Raw genomic sequence first — 12,807 nt, forward strand, 5'->3', positions numbered from 1 at the left:
ATTTGTATACGTATTTGACAGGAGAGATAAAGATGCACCTGATGTTAAAATACCCACAGGAGGCTTATTTACCTTTGAGGATTTCAAAGATAGGGTTAGAGAGGTGAGTTATGAAACGAAACATAGCAATGTTTACAAACAAAGCCATCATGGCGTGGTCATGTTGCTGATTACTATGCATATGGATTTGAATGCAATGTGTAGAAATAATGTAAAGAAATCATTGGATTTTGTAACTGAGCAAAGTATTCGTCAAGTCAATAGCAGGTAAAGTCACCACACAGTTTTATTAATAACTGTCTAATGTAATAAATATGCATTGTAAATAAATTGCCATCTGCACCCTTTTTAAAAAAAAAAACAAGTTGTATTGTAACCTATGAATGAAAGTAAAAAAGTTTTCTATCAGTGCAATATCAGGGATTACTCTAGGTTTTTGGGGAAACTACCCTTTCTGGAGAAATTGGGAAAATCAGCCGGGGTTGGAGGCCAATTGAATTTCAGCATTTTTATGACCAATTAAAGCTTATAAAGTAGCAAAGTAAAACCATATTTCTCATAAAGTGAAAAAATTCACTTTATATATTCAGTTTTTATGAAGGAAAAAAATAATTGAGGCTATTATTATTGTAAGGGGAATATTTTACTCATCAAAAGGGGAAAATTAGATCTTCAGAGGAAATTTTCTCTAAGGGAAAAACACCGAATATCGGTAGTAAATATGCCCTAGATTAATCCCTGAATATTTATACCACATTAATTGAATTATGCGATTAATGATTTTAATTTCATATTTTTAGGCTTTGCAGATCAAGAAGAAAGATAACTTTGTTATTGCCACAACAAACAGAGAGGAAATTAAAGATGATGAAACCTGGGGTACATTTAATGATCAAACTAAATATATTTACTATAAAAAGCTTTCTTACTATGGAGGCTTACTTATTAATAAGTCTTTTACCTTTTATACCAAATAAAACTAAATGTATTTACTATAAAAAGCTTTCTTACTAAGGAGGCTCACTTATGTCTATTGCCATGTATACCACTTACTAAATTTATGCAAATTTAATGCTATTTTTGTATCTCAGATGATATAGATAATGGAGACACTCTCTATGTTCTAAAGAAAATTAACCAAGAGCTGTGTGCCCCAGCAAATGAAAGAGTTAATTTTGTGCCACATTATGACACCATCGTGAAAGGAGGACTTTATGAATACTACGCATCAGAAGGACAGAATCCACTACGTAAGAATAAAGTAGATTTTAAAGGGCCTAATAATTGATTAGTCTTAATTTTAAAAAACAAACAAACAGAATACAACATTCATTTATAGATTGTAAAAGATCTAATGATTGATAATAATAAATATTTTAAACTTTATTCACAGCATATGCCTTTGCTGAGTTGATTGATAACGCATTATCAGCAACAGCAGAAAATACTGGACCAAGAAACATTGACATTTTATTGGTGAGTGATTTGTAACTTTATGCAGATAAATAGTTGGGAAAAAATTCTGATGCAGTACATTGTCAAGAACTGGATTGAGATATAAAATTGAGTAGTTTGTCTCAAAGACATTTTTTTATGAAGATGGATATCTTTTTACTGAACAATGGACTTCAGAATTTATAAGATACAAATCATTGCAAAGCATGTAAAACTCTATCTCCTTGTTTTGCAGCATTTTGATGACGGGAAGCCATCAAATAATGCCATATTTATCATTGATAACGGAAAAGGGATGACACCAAGACAGCTGAACAACTGGGCTATTTATCGACTCTCTAAATTCAAACGCAAAGATAAAAGAGGGAAAGTGTAAGTAATTTAACTGAATGACTTACAAACTCGCGCCAATCACCCATAAATGTCAAGACTAATGTGCTCATGAATATGAACTTTTTACTGAAATAAAAAATTTGCACTGTTTTTGATAAAGTATAAAAGTGACTAATTATGAATGTGATTGACAGGAGCTTTATTGAGGGGGAGGATGATGATGAAGAAGTAGAACAGAAACAGGCCCCCCTGTGTCTGAATAGTGACATCTCGTACTTTGGTGTGGGAGGAAAGCAGGCTGTGTTCTTCATAGGAAATTCCACAAGGGTAAGATTTGGGTAACCTTTTGGAATTCAGTGGAATTTAAGAACGTTGTTAAATCTTTTTACTCACGATTTTATAGATACAATGATTTCATCACAGATTTAATTCATTTCATGACAAAAATATATATGGGGAGAATATGGGACAATTATTTAGTAACTTTTTTTTATATAAATTTAAAGCTATTACTCATTTTGTGTAAAGTTATGCATGTCTTGTTTAAAAATTTTGCACTTTTTTTGTTTAGTCATCAAATTATATTAAATTAACATGTTTTGGGGTGTAAGTTTACTTTTACATGAAGTATTATTGTGACTTGTAGATGATGACAAAGGCTATGGATTCTCAAGATATTCATGAGCTGACAATGTCAAAAGAGGAGTTCAAACAGAAAGAGATCAACAAGGAGTCCGTGTACAGCGGCTTCATCAGGAATAGGAAGGTTTGTCATTTTACTCCTATGCAAGGATGTAAAGAATGTGTTATTTTATCAATTCTTTATCAATTATGAAGTGTAATTGACACATTCATGAACTATGACAAATGGTTTGTAATTTAGGAGTAGGAAATTTTCATGAACTTGATTTTATGTATTGAAGGTAGGGGACTCATCTCACATACCACAAGAAAATGAAATCCTGCAGAACATCATTAAAGATGAAAAGAAAAAACAGAGTTTTACTGTTGTTGAAATAGGTGGTATCAACCCTAGTCATGTTTTGTATCTCAGACATCATATTGCTGACTGGACAAGACAACTTGCGTAAGCTACATTTAATTTATTTTATCTTTTAAAGGAATAAAAATAGCTTTTATTTAAAAAAAAAAAATAAATTGAAAAACATTTTAAACTTGTATAGGTACAGTCTTCACGAAAACTCACTGGTCCGAAGACCGAGGCCAGTGAATTTTGATGTCGGGTCAGTGAAAATCAAAATTCAAGAAGTCCGATAGGCTTGTTGATTCTAAAATCATACACAGTCAATATATACTTTAAGACTTATTTGCATAAATTTCATTAATATATAAAATAAAAAGAACAAGCACGTGTTGTTGAATCGTATTATGATAACCCTTTTCGAACATGGATGTATTACGTAACAACCGGAACTAGCTAGTAACTATTAACTAGTACGTAAAATGTGCAAAATTCCAACGAACAACTTACCGAAACGCAACAAAGGACGAAAAATGGCGGCATTTCGAAAGTTGAAGTACGTAAACATGTATAAATTTACAGTTATGAAAATGTATTTATTTTATTATTTAATTAAGGGGCCAGTAAAAATTTTGGTGGGCCAGTAAAGTTTGAAAGTTCACTGGTCCGATTGGCCAGTTAGTTTGAAAAGTTTTCGTGAAGACTGTAGGTACCTTAATGATATTTATTTTTAGAAAATTTTTCAGCAATTATCATAGAGATACATGTACATGTAGCCAATTGTATGGTTTTATAACTCTCGTATTATAATAAATATCTGTTATCTTTACAGGCATATTTACCATTACTACATCCATGGTCCTGAGGGAAATCGTGATCTAGAGGATGACATGGACAGACCCAACACTCCCTTTAACAACATCAATATCAGGGTACAATTTTCCTTACTTGTCAGATTTACACACTGCATTGTACTTCAAAAAATATAATCAAGGAGACTGTGTATTTAAAGGTCTAATTCAAAGTTCATCTTTTCTGACTGTCTTTTGTACTTTTTTGAGGGACAGAATTGTTTGGTTAGGAAAGCTTTTTCATATGATTGTACCATAAAGTCAATAATTTTTATGGGCATTTCATGTTATAATTATTTTTTTTTTGCATTGTAAAGTAAAATCCCTAAAACCAATTTTTTCCCCAACCACAAAAATGAAATTTAACAAATTTTTGAGTAAATGAATCTATGACAAACAACTGTACCAGAACATGTATCCTTTTATACTCGATAATAATTGGGAAAATGTCTTTACAGGTAAAGCTGAATGTAAAAGGAAAGCCAGCAACAGAAATCAACTTGCGAGACATACACGACGACATGCAGTCTCTGTACGTCAGAAACTCGGCCAGTCAGTTCTTCTTTAAGGCCACGACAGAGGGAGAGGGAGTGGTAGAGGGAATTATCCGTTATCATCCATTTCTGTATGACAGTGAAACATATCCATCGGATGTTAATGATCCAAGAGGTACTCCCTTTAGAAATCAGAATTATCATAGAGTTTTTTGTTTACCAACAGACCTTCATGTAATTTTAAAATATTTAATAATGGTGTGATTTTAGTAGCAGGTCACTTTGGACAGATGGTGGTACAGTGTACAAGAAAATGTCTTGGGAGGGACTTAATGTTATGCTTGTCGCACATTATTATTTCTCATCAATCAAGCAGTGAAATACCTTGAAGTAATCATATATAGTATTTATCTCAGTTGAGCATGTATTTGACCTGTATGTATGTTTAATTGTAGTAGAAACAGAGTTTGATGAACATGATTATGCTGTCAGCACCAGACCAGCGAGGGGAAGACGCCCTATATTTGAATGCTATTGGAATGGTAGACTTATCCCATACACCAGTATAGAAGAGTAAGCAGATATTAAGACACAAGTTGATGAATTGGGATGTGATTTATTTGTTAATTAGATTCAGTAATTATGGTAACAAGTAAGTTTGTAAATATAAAAATATAGAAATTTTGTTTATCCTGATTTTAATTGATAAGTGATTTTATAAGGCCTAAATTAAAATATTGTTTGTTTGCCCTTAGCCGACCGACCCATGAAAATTAGCCCGACTCAATCAATCAATCAATCATTCTTTATTTCCTCCTCATGGAGATATATGATATGTGAAAACAATTAAATAAACATTACACTCAGTACATTTAAACAGACATATTTACATTTCCAATGTCTTTGTCCGAGATAAAATTACCAATTGTAAATGTAATTGATTTCCTCATGAATGTTTTGGCACGGTTCCAAAAAAACCACGTGCAGGGCGGGACAACACCTAGAGAGAAGCAGGCTTGGAGCCCGTGGATTGGCGGAATCAAAGCATGTAAATATAAGGAATAACTGTCAGATTTTTCGAATTCATGAAGATGATCAATGGATTGGCTTGTGTGATAATTTTATGCATAAACGCCTTCGGCGTTTATGCAAATTATCACACAAGCCAATCCATTGATCACTTCATGAATTCGAAAAATAAGACAGTTATTCCTTAAATAAACATACAAAATTAAAGATACAAAAACATTTTTAAAGGTGAGAGGTGAGAGGGGAGGTGGTGGAAAAAAAGGGGGGATACTCTGTATTTTGTGTCTGACAGCGTTATGTATTGGTAAGTGACAGTTGTCGCAGTGCCCTGTTGTAATGCACGGCTGCCTACATACCTACCCATTCCTAAAAAGCTAGGTCGGTAAATGGCAAACAAACATATTTTTAATTTTGGCCTAACCTAGACTTATTTTCTTGTTACTTTTGATGTACTGTAGATTTGATTGGTGTTCTGAACCAAAGAAGAGCCGGACCATTGCAGCAGAATGCTGGAATAGGTTTGTGGACTTGAAATTGTTTTTGTATTACATTGTTACTTGATCTTGAGCTTTTGAACTGGCATGTTTGAAAGGTTGAAAGTGTAAAGCTTAGCTACATGTAACTGAGGGGGTTAAAGTGATGAATTGTGTCAAAACTGTAAAACTTTTTTGTTTACATGGATTCAAATATTTTGTTTCAGAATATCTGGTGTGCTGTTCACAAATGACCATTTCCAGGTCAGCACTAATAAGCTGACCTTTCTTGACCTGGAAATGAGGTTACGGGATAAAAGCTCTATATTCAGTAGGGTAGTCAATGGACAGGTAAGAAGTACTGGATATCCATCTTTGTGATAGAAATTCATAATAAATGTCAGGAAAGAGGATGTTTTACCTCTTCTCATTGTAGACTTGGATAGCTTGTGTGATTTTAAAGTGTTTGAAATCCATTTTTCAAAATGTTGTATTTTAGCATTCTACTTTTCAGTAAAACACAATTCCTTCCATCTATCTTTATTCTCAATTAACACATCCAATAAAAACAGGAAGGGATACATTTGTGAATGTAAAGCTTAGAATATACATGTGTGTTTTCAAGTACAAGAAGTATTTGAATACATACATGAAGAGGTACATTCCTTTTTTGAGACTATGTTTTTACACCTTAATTGTTAATTAAGTTTATTTAATACACCTAAATCACTTTAAAATATGTATTATGTTTGTGCAGGTATTTTAAATGCTAAGAGATAGAAGATTTAGCTCAATATTCATTTTATGACTAAATATTTTTTTAAAAAAAAGTATTTATTTTTTTCTTATGTAGGAAAAGCGTACATCAATTGAGAGGGAGTTCTTAAACTGGTTAAAAGACTGTCATGAACAGTACGACAAACAGATCCATTTTACTGGGTATGCAGGTCAAGTGGTGAGAACAGACCTTCCCAAGCAGAGGCAAACCCCATGGAGCCGGTACAAAAGTGTGGTGTGGGACAACAAGACATTCAAAGTGGGGCAGATGGTTAGTCTTTCTGAATCAGAAAATTACCAATGATTGTTAAGATTTAAGGATGCTGATGATGGTAATCTAATGGAATAAAAGTAATGCATTGCTGATCAACACACTTCTTGAAAAAAAGTTTGTAAATTTGAATTTACTGTTTTAAGTCTGAAATATTGTTTGTACTAATGCTACAATTGTAGAATGTTGAAATTATTGTTCTTCACAGGTGAAGATACTGAGAACTACCCCTGTACTGCTTGGCACCATTAAGAATTTCTATCTGTATGGAGAGCATGAAGAGGACACTTTTGCTACAGGTGAGCAGCTTATCTACAGAAAGTAAAGGGGAGTATGGTGAAGCAGATGGTGAAGTATATGTGTCAACCTTTACACACTAGAATTTAACAGTTTTGCCACTGGTAATTTTTATGCCCCCCTTCGAAGAAGGGAGGGCATATTGCTTTGCTGCTGTCTGTCGGTCGGTAGGTATGTCTGTCCGTCAGTCCATTTAGTTTCCGTTCATTTTCTTCACAACCGTTGCACATACTGAAATGAAATTTGGTATACAGGTATATCAGATGAATATCTAGGTCAAGTTCTGTTTTGGGTGTGATTGCTCTATTTTTGACAGAATTATCCCCCTTGGACTTAAAAAAAATTCCAATTATTTGCAGTTTCCGTTCATTTTCTTCAGAGAGGTTGCACATACAGAAATGAAATTTAGTATACAGATTTTTCAGATGAATGTCTAGGTCAAGTTCTGTTTTGGGTACAATCGCACCATTTTTGACAGAGTTATGCCCCTTGGACTTAGAAAAATTCCAATTATTTACAGTTTCTGTTCATTTTCTTCAGAGAGGTTGCACATACTGAAATGAAATTTAGTATACAGATTAATCAGATAAATATCTAGGCCAAGTTGTGTTTTGGGTATGGTTGCACCATTTTTGACAGAGTTATGCCCCCTTGGACTTGGAAAAATTCTAATTTGGGGGGAGGGGGGCATAAGTGTTTTACAAACATATCTTGTTGTTTGGTGTGTCAAAGGACAAGAAATTATGTGTGTAATAGCTTGGAATTGACTAGGAAATATTTTTTGTTACTGTTGGTATTAGTTTGGCTCTTATGGCACTTTTCAGAATACAGTTTGTCTTGAAAACTATGGAGGATATGTTAGCAATGACATGAACATTGCATATATAGCATCTTGCATACTTTTGATAATTGGATCCTCTGGAGGCAGGAACTTCAAGCTTTATGTTTGAATTCTGTTTATATAGGTGGTGAGATTGAGATCCAACAGGAGCCACAGTCTCTGTATAACGAGGTCAGGGTGGTGCCGCTGTCTAGACTGGACAGACTATGTGGTCCCACCTCCGTCAAGCGCTACTTAGAGGAGGAGGAGTCCAAGTAAGGAAGACTAGATTATGGCTTATCACAAGAGCTTAAAATGTCTCACATGTTTTTGATAGACTAGAAGGTTATTGTGACATTGTATGTATATTATTAGATTGCCTGACTCATTGATTGTAACCTGGCCTGAAGGTGATATTGTCAAACCAAATGAAAAAAGACCAGCAGGAAAAACCATTGGTATGTTATCTAGACACCATAAGAGTAACACTATCATGTTTAGTGTATTTACATGTAAGTTTTCAAGTGAGAGATCACTTTGTATGTATTAGAATTACAAGTGATATGTAACACCATCAGATTTCCTTGCATTTATTACATGTATAAATACAAAGAAAACAACATTTTCTGATGAGGTGAAATTTCTAATGATAACCAAAGTATACTTATATGAGATTCATAGTTGAGATCTTAAACAATGAGATCTTTGGCTTGAAATATTGGACATGTAAGTTTCATCCATAGTCAAGATGCATGCATATGTGCCAATGAATGATCTACCTTTTATTAGCTCTTCTGAGCCAAAGGCTCAAAGAGCTAATGCTATGGCCATTTGTGTGGTGTGCGGTGTGCATTAACTTTTTAGAATATGGGCCATAACTCAAGAACCCCTTGGCCAATCAGTGTCAAATTTTTCACAGGGTATCCTTGGCCCAAGGGCTACCCTTTATATTAAAATAAGGGTTGGGACCCTTAAACATTAGGGGAATATCAGGAAAACAAAACCAAAAGTACTGGTTGCAAAAATCTTCTCCAGAACCACCAGGCAGATTTTCACCAAAATTACATACAAGGATCAGGATATGTTGAAGACTAAAAATTGTTCAAGGCATGACCCTTGGGCAAAGGGCGTGGTCTCAAGGTCACTTCAAAGTTGACCTAAATTTACAAATAATAAAAAGTTTATATTTTGCTTACTATTAGGACTAGGATCATCAAATCTTGTAAGTTGATGCATCTCAGGACTTCACATTATGTTAACTCAAAAGTAGGTCACGGTGACCTACTTTTTAAATTTTGTGGGCATTTGTTTTCAAATTGATTTGAAGGCATAAGGCCTATGATCATCAAACTTTGTCAGTTGATGCATCTTGGGTCCTTGAACAATGTCGATATATTCTTAAAAGTAGGTCACTGTGACCTACTTGAACTTTATGACTAATTCTTCTTAAAACATTTAATCCAATTATTTCAGACACTCAGCAGGTTTAGAATCATCAAATCTCTCTAATTGAAACTGGGACCTTAAAACGTATTTATGAAAAAGCAGGTCACTGTGACCTACTTTTTGAATTTTGCAGGCATTTGTTTTCGTATTGTTTAAAAGGCATATTTTGATTACCTTCAGACCTAGGATCATCAAACTTGGTCAGCAGATGCATCTTGTGACTTTGAAAAATGTTGACCAAAATATAGGTCACGATGACCTAGTTTCAACATTTTATGGCTATATTTTAGTATCTTGGGTATTTATTGGCTTAGAATCATCAAACTTTGTGAGTTGATGCATCTTGGTTTTTCGGAGAGTAACAAACAAAAAGTAGGTCACGGTGACCTACTCCAGGACATTTTATGGCTTTATTTAAGTGATTATGGTATAAATGATATCCAATAAATCATCAAACTTTGTAAAGTTGATGTTCTTAAACAGTTCAAAAAGGGAGTTTGTGGATAAAAGTAGGTCACAGTGACCTCTTTTGACATTTTACATTTAAGTATCTACGGTACTTATTGGCTTAGAATCATCAAATTTTGTAATTTGATGCATTTATTTCATATATTAATGATGTCAAAAAAGTAGGTCACTGTAACCTAATTTTGAATTTTATGGCTGTATTTAAGTTCTATGGTACTAACTTGTATTGAATAAATCACTAAACTTTGTTTGTTGATGCATCTTTGGTTTTTATAGATGTATGACATCACAGTAGGTCATGGTGACCTTCTTTTGAATATTTAGGTATCTTTTTGTAGAATCATCAAACTTTGTCAGTTGATGTATTTTGGTTTTCCTCTCTGTAGTTTTTAAAGTAGGTTAATTACTTTGGTTTGAGATCTTGGTCTGACCAGCAGACATATTGGTCTTTGTTTATTATGTTGGTCCATTTTCTATGAAAACTTCAATCTTAACCATGGTCACTGTGATGTAATTATGTTTTTTTACTAATTTATTATCTCTAAATAATTTTTATCATTATTGGCTAAGAATCATTAATATTCTAATATGAAGTATGAAGATTCAGTCTTTGTGATTATTTTATGAGTGTGTAAATAATGAAAAGTAATGATTTCATACATCAGAAGAGCGATTTATATTTTTGAGAGTCTACAGTAAAGTTGATGTTTTATTTATATGCAGTTCACCCCTATAATTTCCTCAGAAAATGTATTATTTGAGAGAAAATGGCTTTATATGAATTGTATGATGTATATGCCATATTTTGAATATTGTCCAGAAAATTATAAAATTCAAAAAGTTCAGTATAATTGATCTGCTTGAAAAATCTCGTTAAATTAAAAGTTGTATGGCATACTTTGTCAAGATTACTATTGAGTTATACAGAAAACGGAGGATTTTTATTCATGTACACAATTAAAAATGATTTTTATTGAAATTACATGTATTGTACCAAGTGATCTATATGTCTGTATTGTTATCAAATATTTATTATTGTTTATATATATTTCAGAGCTGTGGTAATACACTTACCCATATCGACAACATGGTGTTTGTCTTTATTCACATATAAAACGAACCCATTTCATTAAGTTTCAATATTTGGAGTAAAATATGATTATTTATCGGATACCATTCTAATAGCGAACAAAGGCATAAACTACAAGAAATAATACCTGAAGTTAGCAACAAAAAAGCTGGTGGTGTAAATCAAAGATTTTTACAACTTATAGACCTGTAGCTCTCTGCTTTATCTGTCTGAATTTTCTCACGCAGAGAGCTACAGTTCTGCAGCTAACTAAATCAGATGCTTTAATTCAAGTATGACAAGAATACTTTTTAAAAAATTTTTTTACATTTAAAATCTTAATTTTTTTTTTTAAAACTTACCCATACAAACCTGATTTTTTTCACAATACTGGAAATGAGTAGCTTTAGTAACTTTATTAAATACAATCAATTCAAGCATTCAAAATTAACTTCTACCTTTCCTAATCAAAACAGAAAACTTTTTTTTCATTACCTTTGTTTGGGTTTCTTTTAACTTTTAGTTATTTATCATTTTTTGCTTTGGTCATTTAAAAACAAACCTACGGGAATAAGCTTTTATTAACTAATTTTTAAATCATTTATCAGATTTTACTCTGCTGTAATTTCAGAAAAGCTTATTTATTTCTGTAAAACTTGACAAGGCCATTCCAAGTTTGTTGGTTTATTTTTTCAAACATGTTTAGACTTCACAAAATTGAAATTCTGGTTCTCAGGCCCACGCACATCCATTTTGAGGTAGCCGCATTGCTAATTTTATTGTATTTTTGATAAAATAAAAAGTTGGTATTGCGGAGACCGATCCAAGAAAAAAAATTCAGTCTTCATTTTTTGGCTGTTTAGTACTCAAATATCACTTCTGGTGGCCATTTGCAAAGAGAATTTGGCTACTTCATTTGAAAATACATTCGAAGACATTGCCTACGATGTTCACACACAGATAAGCAATGGATAAAGCAAACCTTTTGATCAGACATGGAAAGTATATCTGTGATAAAAAAAATTATCTTTATTTTAAAGAAAATTCAAAATTTAAAATTAAAAAAAAAATACCTTACTCATCTACATTATTGCCAATAAAATGTTAAATAAAATGCCTCCCTCTTGCATCTGTTTTGGAGAAAATTGGCCTGAGAACCAGAGAAATTAAAATTTTATAGCCTAAGTTATTGTATGTGTTTATGTGTACATTTTAGGGGTCTTGACATTTCTTATGAGAAAACTGTAGTTAAAGGGAGAGCCCGATCTTGTCAGGAATTGTGCAAAAGGTGTCATCAGTGGAAAACACAGGGGTAAGGGGCATGAGGCACCAGAATGCATTTTCTATTAGAGAAAAAAAAAATTTAAAAAAACATGATATAGACTTTCACATCACAGGATATGTTTTTTTATGTTTAACAGTTTGTACATCTGTTTCATTCAATTTCTATGTAAATTTCAGAGCTATGGAGTTAATTACAGTCCCCGGACTAAGAGAAATCACAAGCTGTGAAAATCAGAATGTTGCCAGGTGTGTTTTCTAATTTTTTAACACACGCTATGTTAAGAAATGTGCTTTGGTTCATTGAAGCTTTGATAGGACAAGTGGTTATCCTCATTAAATCCAAAAAACATGTTTTTACAGAGGAAGTTTAGAAGTGCTCATAATTTATGTTGTGCTTGTTTTCATTAGGACCGCCCAAGGTTTTGAATGTGAAACCAGAGGAGAAAATCACCATAGAGAATGGTACAGCACCGGTGTTCAGGGTGGAAGTGTTGGACTTGTCTGGCAATATTACCACCGACAAAAATCTTGTAGTTACCTGTAAGGTAAATATCGCAATGATTGTGTTAAAGGTGTTTAAAAATTTCACTGTCAATGGTAGGTTAAATTAAGATATAAAACAGATGTGAATATCTGCAGATAAAAGTACACTGGACAAGTATATACATACGAAGCTCAACATGTATGTTACTAAAATTTTTGATAGGCACACTGTAATCTTCCATTTTCAAAAATTTAACTTCAAACAAGTTCTTTTT

General features: G+C 32.9%; 1 protein-coding gene across 1 annotated transcript; it reads left to right on the plus strand.

Annotated features, from left to right (window-relative positions):
* Positions 1-4: 4 nt before the first annotated feature.
* LOC134257318 (structural maintenance of chromosomes flexible hinge domain-containing protein 1-like) lies at positions 5-12,594 on the plus strand (the record flags this gene model as incomplete). The annotated part of the gene is made up of 18 exons (XM_062739952.1): positions 5-103; positions 801-879; positions 1,092-1,250; positions 1,394-1,476; positions 1,691-1,827; positions 1,983-2,115; positions 2,435-2,554; positions 2,712-2,875; positions 3,603-3,702; positions 4,080-4,290; positions 4,571-4,688; positions 5,603-5,662; positions 5,845-5,968; positions 6,471-6,665; positions 6,874-6,964; positions 7,928-8,057; positions 8,158-8,240; positions 12,458-12,594. Coding segments are annotated over 18 exons (2,223 nt in total), but the record flags the coding sequence as incomplete, so codon positions are not given.
* Positions 12,595-12,807: the final 213 nt, after the last annotated feature.

The sequence above is a fragment of the Saccostrea cucullata genome, unplaced genomic scaffold (assembly GCF_032062105.1).
Source record: "Saccostrea cucullata isolate Sc308-1 unplaced genomic scaffold, CSIRO_AGI_Scuc_v1 ctg16296, whole genome shotgun sequence".
Lineage (NCBI taxonomy): Eukaryota > Metazoa > Mollusca > Bivalvia > Ostreida > Ostreidae > Saccostrea > Saccostrea cuccullata.